The sequence below is a fragment of the Diaphorina citri genome, unplaced genomic scaffold (genome assembly GCF_000475195.1).
Source record: "Diaphorina citri unplaced genomic scaffold, Diaci psyllid genome assembly version 1.1 scaffold227, whole genome shotgun sequence".
NCBI lineage: Eukaryota > Metazoa > Arthropoda > Insecta > Hemiptera > Psyllidae > Diaphorina > Diaphorina citri.
Window position 1 is genome coordinate 146420 of NW_007377664.1, and position 10885 is coordinate 157304.

The 10885-nt window shown below is 39.2% G+C and overlaps 1 protein-coding gene across 1 annotated transcript in view; it reads left to right on the plus strand.

Moving 5' to 3' along the window:
- Positions 1-2054: 2054 nt before the first annotated feature.
- Positions 2055-10885, plus strand: part of LOC103506326 — a 19611-nt gene continuing 10780 nt past the window's right edge. The window contains exon 1 of the mRNA XM_008470710.2: positions 2055-2339. Within this exon, the coding sequence (XP_008468932.1) occupies positions 2294-2339 (46 nt within the window). The 5' untranslated portion in view covers positions 2055-2293. The remainder of the gene's footprint in view (positions 2340-10885) is intronic.

The window sequence follows — 10885 nt, forward strand, 5'->3', positions numbered from 1 at the left end:
TTATTTTTATTATTATGAAAGAATCACATTTTATTTCTGTGCTAGTCACTGCAGACCAGAAACAGATCATACATGTTACTGTCGTGAAAGAGGCTTGGCCTGCTTAGGTAAAGCCTCCAAGGAGAAAAAAAAGAACATTGTAGTTGGTAGGTATGTGATGAAATTCATCCTTATTTATTTCGAAAATACCACTATGTATGTTAGTATGTATCTACCTGTAATGTTCAAGTGAAGCATTTATTCTGTATAGTTTTAAACTTACCTACAGATAAAAATGTACTTTTGTCTCGTTAAATACTAAGCTTTAAAATAGAATAAAACAGTTTCTGACCTTATTTTTTACACAAATATGTATCTTTTATTGCTGATGGGAAAATAAATGCCCCTAGCCCATCAAACACTTTGCGGTCCCAGAGGGGGAAAAAAAGCAGAAAGGAAGTTATTTTCGATTACGATTATTAAAAGATTGAAAGTCCAGTCCAGGGCTGGTTACATCACAAGCCGTAGGGGCAGAAAGGAAGTTATTTTCGATTACGATTATTAAAAGATTGAAAGTCCAGTCCAGGGCTGGTTACATCACAAGCCGTAGGGTTGGACAAAGTATTCTCGATTATTAAGAGGTTGAAGGTCCAGGGCTGGTTAGATCACTTGTACCAGAGGTGGTAGGGTTGGATTTGGTCCCATTTTGATGAAATTAGCTAAAATCAAAAAGGTAAAGGGAATGAGTATATAATATGAATTCCATATTGACATTCAAGGACACACTAGGTACCTATACCAAATGAAGTCTGTAAGGTCATTAAATAATCATCAATAATAACATTGATAACTCACCAACTGCAGTCAACTAGAACTAGGGATGGGATATTCGACTCTTTTTGAATATTCGAATACCACGACTCGATTCTTTTCAAATATTCGACTCAAAGAATCGCGATTCTTTTGTAGTGAGAGAGAGACAGCACACAGGAATCACAGGATCACTCTCGTAACCAATGAGATTGAGTAGTTTGTAGTTGTACAGGGCACGGCAACGTAGGTACAACATCGACTCTTCAAAGAATCGCGATTCTTTGAATCTAAGAATCGCGATTCACAATTCTTTTGAAATATTCGACTCTTTGAATCGACTCAGAGAATATTTACCCATCCCTAACTAGAACTGGATGAACCTTGCACACAAGAAGACCTCATGAAAGCAAACCCAAAAGCCATCCACGTTGCCAATTTCTGGAAATTCAAGATCTGATGTTCAAGTTTGTTTCCGTTCAATAATAACATTGATAACTCACCAACATTCACCAAGTAAGGTACATCTCGACAGGCTGGATCTAAATTGATAACATAGGGATTGTCTGGAAAGTAGTAAGTACTCACCAACATTCACCAAGTAAGGTACATCTCGACAGGCTGGATCTAAATTGATAACATAGGGATTGTCCTGTTTGTCATACAAATATGATGAGAATTTCTTTACAAATGATGTTTTCCCAGATCCTGCCATTCCAAGCACTATCAAGCAGATAGGTTTTGACTTGAACTCCGGGCCATGATCTCCACTACTGGCGGGTCCAGAATTATCTGACACCTTTTCTTCTGCCATGGATTACACAGAGAGTTTACTCTAAATGGAAATTGATTTTGTAGATTGGAAAGATGGATGGCTCTTGTACCTGCAGTACCAAAATTACCTAATGTTTTTAATCACCATAAAAAAGTGGTATGTATGATACTTGTTTTGGGGAAAGATTACTTTAAAGGAATCATGAAAAGAGTAGAACAGAACAGACTAACGTACTACTTGAAGCTCATAAAGGAAAAAAAGTTTCAAGATTAATCAAGATGATCAAGATCCAACTTTTCAACGTTTTTTTTCTCAAAATGACCAAATTTGAAAATCAATTTATTTTGAATTTTCGCGCTAGTTCTCACATGGTTTTGTTTACATCAGCCTCCAACCGTTCACACGATCCACGTACAAAATGGGCTGTGTTCATTTGATAACTATTCGAGGCGGGTAATTTTAAATTTATTAAAAAAAAAATCTACCTGCTACCTGCCTGGGAGTTGATTGTGAGATTTTTCCTTTTTTTCATTTTCAGTGAATTGTTGGTTCAGTTATCAGTTTATCTTAATCAGTCATGTTGACAGCTACAGTCAAGGAAAACCGCTAACATTTTCCCCTGTACATAACCTGTACAGGTTTTTCTTGCTTGGAAATTTCATATCTCTAAGTTAGTTGAGTTTTGCAAGTTGTCAAACAGTGGTTTAATTTTACTATCACTGTACAACCATGGGCAAGGGAAATAAACTTGGAGATAAACCAACTAAGGATGAAGGTAAGTTTATTGGAAAGCACCTTCCATTTACTATTAAAGTGTGTAAACTTTCACTTGTTGATGTACCTACTTACTTACGTCTAGATATAATATGTGATCATTTTAGCAAACAATAAGTGAAGAGGCAAATTTAAATTGATGATTTTCCCTCTTTAAATTGTTTAAAGCCATACATTGGAAATTTTCATCACTTATTAAGAAAAAATTGAATCCAATTACAGTCAAACCTGTCTAAGTGGGAATCCAAGGGACCGACAATTTTTTCTCACTTATCCAGGTTTCCCAGTTAAAGTGTCCTACTTAGAGAGGTTGCCATGAAGGGGCCACGGTTTTTTTTCCCAGTTATCCAGGTTTCCCACTTAGACAGGTTCGACTGCAATTGAGTATGTAGATTGCTACAATAAAAAAGTTAAATTTAAACCAAGTTTAAAATCTCATGATTGTGTCCCCAGCCTAAAGTACCTATTAAGAAAAATTTGAATCCAATTACAGTCAAACCTGTCTATCTGGGAATCCAAGGGACCGACAATTTTTTCTCACTCTACCGGGTTTCCTAGTTAATAAAGTGTTCTACCTAGAGAGGTTGCCATGAAGGGGCCACGATTTTTTTTCCCAGTTATCCAAGTTTCCCACTTAGACAGGTGTGACTGCAATTGAGTATGTAGATTGCTACAATAAAAAAGTTAAATTTAAACCAAGTTTAAAATCTCATGATTGTGTCCCCAGCCTAAAGATAAACTTTCACTTTGTTGATGTACCTACTTACTTATGTCTAGATATAATATGTGATCATTTTAGCAAACAATAAGTGAAGAGGCAAATTTAAATTGATGATTTTCCCTCTTTAAATTGTTTAAATTCAACAAAGAATTTGAAATTTGATCGATTTATTTATTAGTAGTACCGAATAGGTCAAAAAGTTTTTTTTCCCCCCGCAGTCTCAACAGGGTCTTATGTAAACGAACATCTTTTGGCGAAAGTTGTACCTACTTCTTTTACAGAGAAAGGGTGCTCTAAAGTGGGCCGTGTTGAGAGACATTCAAATATAACGAATAACTAGGAAGTTGCATTTTTTTCTCACATTTTTTTTTCTTTTATACATTAAATAGAACAGTTACGCTTACTTGGATACTTGAGTGATGTTTCAAAGTCAAAAAGCTGGGAAAATGAGGGATTCCGGAACTTTTCTTTTTCTTCCACGACTTCTAGATCATGAGATAAATCGATTTGAAAAATACCGGTAAATCGTGAACTTTGACGTCACGGCATACGCTTTCGTACACGATGACATCACATCAAATGTCCCGAGCAAAGCTCCCTCGCAGGCAACACATTAATGTGTTTGTGCGCATAAGTTTCTGTGCATTTTTCTCTGCTCCTCCGCAAGCGTGCTTGCATACTGGCGCTACCTAGCGGACGAAAAAAACAACTGCGTAAAGTCTGACGTCACACATCTTAATTACTTAAAAGGAATCATGAAAAGAGTAGAACAGAACAGACTAACGTACTACTTGAAGCTTATAAAGGAAAAAAAGTTTCAAGATCCAACTTCCAACTTTTCAACGTTTTTTTCTCAAAATGACCAAATTTGAAATTCAATTTATTTTGAATTTTCGCGCTAGTTTTCAAGTTTACTCTAAATGGAAATTGATTTTGTAGATTGGAAAGATGAATGGCTCTTGTACCTGCAGTACCAAAATTACCTAATGTTTTTAATCACCATAGAAAAGTGGTATGTATGATACTTGTTTTGGGGAAAGATCACTTAAAAGGAATCATGAAAAGAGTAGAACAGAACAGACTAACGTACTACTTGAAGCTTATAGAGGAAAAAAAGTTTCAAGAACCAACTTTTCAACGTTTTTTTCTCAAAATGACCAAATTTGAAATTCAATTTATTTTGAATTTTCGCGCTAGTTTTCACATGGTTTTGTTTACAACAGCCTCCAACCGTTCACACGATCCACGTACAAAATGGGCTGTGTTCATTTGATAACTATTCGAGGCGGGAAATTTCAAATTTATTTAAAAAAAATCTACCTGGGAGTTGATTCGTTGATTGTGAGTTTTTTCATTTCCTTCAGTGAAAATGTGAAATGTTGGTTCAGTTATCATTATCAGCTTTACCAGTCATGTTGATAGCTACAGTCAAGGCTCTACGGGTTAGGTGATAGAGAACTCCTCCGGCGTAAACCTTGCCCAGTCATGGTTGCCTTAAATTCCAAATTCCACTCAAGAGTCCATTTTATTAATTAATTATTTATTATAGCCTCCGTGGCCGAGTGGGTATCACACTAGGATTGCATGCAGGAGGTCCGGGTTCGATTCCCGGCGGTGCCGATTTTTTTTCGCCTCTGTGCTTGGAATGCGGGGTGCACTCAGCCTCGGGAGGACAATTGAGTAGCTACTTTAATCGAGTAGCGACCAGTGGCAGCATTACCAGTGTAAAAAGATTATTGAAATATGGAAATTGATTGCAAAGGAGGCACTTAGTAATGTTGTGATATCCACTAAAGAATAGAATAGAATACCTTGTTTATCCTGCCCGAATAGGACTGAAAAGTCCCTTTACCCCAGCAGTCTAAACAAGGTCTCGTGTATTTGATGGGTTAAAGAATAATACATACAACTAACAATTCCGTAAAAAGACCTTACTTAACTAGAAAAAAAAAGGTAAACGTAAATTAATAGGTGGTAGTAGAGAATGACAATAAAATAAAATACAACAGGTTTGATTTGAGATTTGATTGATTTATTTATTTAGTAGTAGCGTATAGGTCAAAAAGTTTTTTTCCCCCCAGCAGTCTCAACAGGGTCTTATGTAAACGAACAACTTTTGGCGAAAGTTGTACCTATTTTTTTTTACAGAGAAAGGGCCGCGTGAGCCTAAAGTGAGCCGTGTTGAGAGACATTCAAATATAACGAATAATTAGGAAGTTGCAATTTTTCCTCACATTTTTTTTCTTTTATACATTAAATTTTAAATTGTGTCAATTTTTCCCCAAAATTTTTCTTACTTTATATCTACATAAACTCTGTACTTAAACCTTTAAACACGTAACATTTGAAATAAATGTCAAATCTACTAAGGAATTGGCATATTCATTCAATGTGATAGTAAGATTTTTATGTTTTACCTCAATAATTTTGTGTCTTTCTTTCATGACAAATGTATCTCAAACATTTTGTTCTTTCACACAAAACAAATTTGGCACAATTGTTCAGTCCATCAGCCCATTAGAAAAAAAAACTTGCCTAATAGATTTTGAGCCTGGTAGGTCCCCGTAAGAACCCCTGGTTTACTTTGGTCTTTTTCCAAAGAAATTTGAAAACAATCAAGAACTGGGAAGTTGTAATAATGATTTGTAACTAACCAAGGCTAACAGCTTGCTTAGCGCTTGGCTCTAAATATGCTGACCAAAAACCAGATTAGTCTTGATTGCTGGTTAGGGACTTAGGGATCTGTTTTTTTTTTTTTTTTTTTTTTTTTTTTTTTTTTTTTTTTTCCGATCCCAACTTCTGTGACCAGAGGAACGGCCGACCCAAGGCCTTCTTCTTTGAGCACGGATTTCAGTTTACGATCCTTCTCGAGTTTCTCCGACTTGGCTTTCTCGTCCCGAAGTCGAATCCACTCAACACGGTAGTTCCTAAAAAAAAAAAAAAACTTGACTTTTAGTTTTTCAATTTAATCGTAGTAATACGTACGCATTCTACTCTATAATTTCTAGGTAATGATCTACACGTGTAGGTAAATAAAATCAATGAGCGGATTGGTATACTATACAGAATACATCAAAGATTTGTCTGATTTTAAATTTGTTCAACACAAGGGAAATGTGATGCAGAAGGTTCCGGGTTCGAATCCCCAGAAGAGAAAAAAAAAACATAAAGCTACTTTGAAGCTGTGTCATTTATTGTCATGTTTTGACTCTTGACTTTGAAGCATGTCACCACCTCTATTAATTTACATTTACTTTTTATTTTCAAAGTAAGCAAGGTCTTTTTTATAGTATTGTTATTGATACATGTATTATTCTTTAACCCATCAAATATACGAGACCTTGTTTAGACTGCTGGGGTAAAGGGACTTTTCAGTCCTATTCGGGTAGGATAAGCAAGGTATTCTATTCTATTCTGTGTTTACACATAGTCACAGCTTAGCACTTATTCTTGGAGGGATGGTCTGATGGTAAACCACTTTTCTTCTGTCTCATACGCCATCAGGTTTGTTGAGATTTTCCGCCCGGAGAAGACAACTGGTTTTCGTACCGTCCAACTGGTTTGTCGCCTGACCCAGAGACTGGTTCCTTGTTGACCCAGTACATAGATTTCTTACAGGGTGGTGTTAAGAATAGAATTCTTCTTCCTCTTCGCCTTTTCCTGTGTTTAGACGGGGTCGGCGTTTTTCGTCAGCCCCTCAATCAGCCCTGGGGTGATTGCTTTGGGCTGACATTTGGTTTTGGCTACAAAAATTTTACAAGTGGGTGCCCTTCGCACTCGACCTTTTCTCTTTAGCAAGGGAAATTCCAGGCTGGTCTACTCCCTGTTCAAAGTTTCTCAGCCAGACTAGCCAATTGAAAGCATTTGTTGGCCCGCCTTTATAGGGGTGGAATAGGCGTCAGTGACTCTTATTAGAGGTCCCTTTCCAGAGTGATTTCTGTTCCATGAACCACTAGTAAACACCCTGTATTTGTAATATTCCAAGGCGGATTTGTTTCATGCTGTTCATATGAATAGGTATTTTACTTATGCTCATATGGTTCTGATGTTGTTTAACTATAAAACACAACTACCTACTCATACAAATTCTAGCCGGTTTCAAATAAAACTACCATCATAGATTTACCTATCTTACTACATAACATATATACCTACTTGATTTGCTTAATGAAAGAAGGAATTAAGGAAGTTTTTTTTTTTTTCAAAAGGTTTGATTAGGGGGAACTGTAACTGGTGATGTTTTATCGTCCTGAAAGCGAAGGGAAAAGGAAGACAGACGGGAGAAAGTCAGCCGTTCCAAGAACGAACCCTATCTGTTCAGGATAAAGTTCGCCCCGGGCGTGAATTGAACCCCCGACCTAGCGCTTACAAGGCAGACTCGCTACCCCCCAAGCTGACCAGTCTGGCTAATTAAGGAACTGAGTTTCAATTCTAAAGTTGTAACCTTGTATATCTCGACGATTTTGCACGTAGTCTGTCTGTAATCCGTATGGACGTATGTCTACTTGTTCCGCTTGAAGGGTTTGTAAGATGTTGATTAAATTGGCAAATTATTTCCTCATGTCAACACTGTCAACGGAGTAGCTAAATTTGAAAATGAGAACGGAAACTGATGGGTCAAATTTCCACTTTTATTATAAAGTCGTCAATTTATTCCATCTGATGTCGGTCAATATGTCATCTTTTGTTGAAAAATTCCCATTTCCTCTCTCAAAACGGAATTCCATTGTTGTAAAATTCCAAAAACTTGATACGTGATTATTTTCTCACTCGTGAAAGATCTAACAATTTGATTATTTGACTATTCAATATCTGATGATTTGGAAAATGAATAAATAAAGGTCAATTCGCAAAACACACAGTGAGGTATTTGGCTGTAAGGTAGAAACACTCTGCCCTCACATCACGTCAGCTCATGTATCATGTGACATGAGCGTGAGGTCAGTTCCGAGAACGAGCATTATCTGTTTAGGATAACATCCGTCCCGGGCGGAAACCAGCGACCTGCCGCTTGCAAGACAGACGCGCTACCCTTCAAGCTAACTAGGCTGACTACACTTCCAATTTTCCTGCTTCGGTAGGACACATTAGAACATAACTTCCTTATGAATATGTACACCTGGGTGTCTATTTTCTAAAGGGGGAAATGCCCTTGAAAATGATGTGTCACAATGCTCCATTGTTTTTTTTATTTTGTTTTGTTTTTTTTTTTTTTTTTTTTTTTTTTTTTTTTTTTTTTTGGTTAAAGGGTTAATAAAAAACACTTCCTTCTTTGGACTAAAAAAACATTCTTTTTTTGGGTAAATATAAATATGCAAAATTACGTATGCACGGGAAATCATATCTAAGGCAAAGTTAGGTACTAGGGACAAATCTATTCTATTCTATTCAGTCCAGTCTGAGTCAGACGAATAAATATTTATGGTCAAGGCCAAAAGTCAGAGAGACAGTGGCGCGGTGTAATATATCCCTTTTTGGGCTTTTGACTTGGCGGCGAGCTTCGACCGTGAAGAGTATTTTTGTGGGATTTCATTACTTTTTGTAGTACAATAGGTAGTACTCTCCCCCCCCCCCCCCCGCTTTTCCCTCTCTTACACGGGGGTCAGCGTTTTCGTTAGCCTCCTCAATCAGCCCTAACTAGGGTGGCTTGCTTTGGGCTGACATTTGGTTTCCGGCCTGCAAATTTTACGAGTGGATGCCCTTCGCACTAGCCAACCTTTGCTATTTCTTTAGCAAGGGAAATTCAGGCTTTCATACTCCCTGTTTACAAGTCCCCCAGCCGAGACTAAGAAGGTCTACTCCCTGTTTAACGTCGCTTCAGCCAGACCTTGTTCTATTCTATTCTCTATTTATATCCTACTCTATTTTATTCTTCATTAATATTTTTTTTTTTCTATTCTATTCCAGATCTCCGCATGTGTCGGCGATAGTATTCGTTATCATACTATTCGTAATCGGAGTGCCGCTCTGGGTGGCATCTGACTACTGTGGACGAGCGACCTGCCCACCCGGATAGAACGACTCAATCGCACCCTCACTCTGGTTCATACGAACATCAGCGTGATCACCGGAGACGAGGAGCTGTCCCGGCGACTCGTTCACGAGTTGACCTCAGTCCCTACACAAGACTCGAGTAAGTACAAACTCTTCCTCTGTTGTAGTTCTTGTCTGTGTACCTCCCGGATAGAACCGACTCAATCGCACCCTCACCTCTGGTTCATTACGAACATCAGCGTGATTACCGGAGGCGATGAGTTGTCTCGGCGGACTCCGTTCAGGAGTTGACTCAGTAAGGTACTTTCCTCGTCCGGACCATCAGAATGCCCATCAAATGATATTTTCCAAAGAGATGCCCTTCTCCGTTGCTTTCTCATTTACTGACCACTCTATCTTCGTGGTGTTAAAATATTTTGGGGAGATAGTACAAGGAGGCACTAATGCTATATCTACAAAAAGTTGTGAAAAAGCTCTGTTTTTGCTACACAAATATTTTTTGTTAAATTCTATTGTCAGCGTTCATACCTTTATTGAATGTTTTATTCATATCTCATTCCACTTCAAAAAATAATTTCTGGATTTATGGATTGATTATTTTCCTTATTGCAGCAATTCTCAAGTATCACATAGAGGCAGGCACCCTACCCAAGGACCTGGCCCTGTCGCCCAAAGTCCTTGAGGCCACGCCTGGCATTCACCCTCAGAGGCCGGGGGTGTACCAGTTGGTTTTGTGTCCCGAGCTGGAATCGAAGCGGGTACTCTTCGGCGCCCATCGAACCTTGTACTTCTCCAAGAATGTCGGTACGTATTACCTATGTCTATGTACACAATTTTATTGTGTGTATGTGAAAGACAACCCTATCCCTCTTCTAATAATTTCATCGCCAAATATTTTGTATTTCTTCCTCCCCCCCTTTTTTAGAATTTAAACAAGGTATGTACTTATTTGCAAACTTTACCTATGAAATATGTCAGACCTTGTTTAGACTGCGAGACTAAAGGGACTTTTCAGTCTCATTCTGGAAAAATAAACAAGTTACATATACTATATTATATTCTGTGAAGGGACTTTTTAGTCCTATCTCAGCAGGATAGACAAGGTATATTCTATTATCTTTCGCAGACATTCCCACGCTATCACGGGCCATCAGCGCGAATCTCCTTCAGGAGCCGCTTCTCCTGCAAGCCCAATCCGCAATCACGCCCCCTGACGTCACCCTGCGTAACCGCACTCAACCTCCGCAAGACCCGGAAACACTGCGACGGGTGCGGCTGTCCTCTCGGTTCGATCTGATTCTGACCGCAATCGTGCCGGACCCGGACCGTATCCGCGTCGACTGGGACTTTGGAGTGGCCGCGAATGGTGAGTCGATAAGCCCTCGGGGCCGCCAACGGTGAGTCTATAAGCCCTCTGGGCCGCCAGCAGTGAGTCTATAAGCCCTCTGGGCCACCAACGGTGAGTCTATAAGCCCTCTGGGCCGCCAACAGTGAGTCTATAAGCCCTCTGGGCCGCCAACAGTGAGTCTATAAGCCCTCTGGGCCGCCAACAGTGAGTCTATAAGCCCTCTGGGCCGCCAACAGTGAGTCTATAAGCCCTCTGGGCCGCCAACAGTGAGTCTATAAGCCCTCTGGGCCGCCAACAGTGAGTCTATAAGCCCTCTGGGCCGCCAACAGTGAGTCTATAAGCCCTCTGGGCCGCCAACAGTGAGTCTATAAGCCCTCTGGGCCGCCAACAGTGAGTCTATAAGCCCTCTGGGCCGCCAACAGTGAGTCTATAAGCCCTCTGGGCCGCCAACAGTGAGTCTATAAGCCCTCTGGGAGATCGGAAG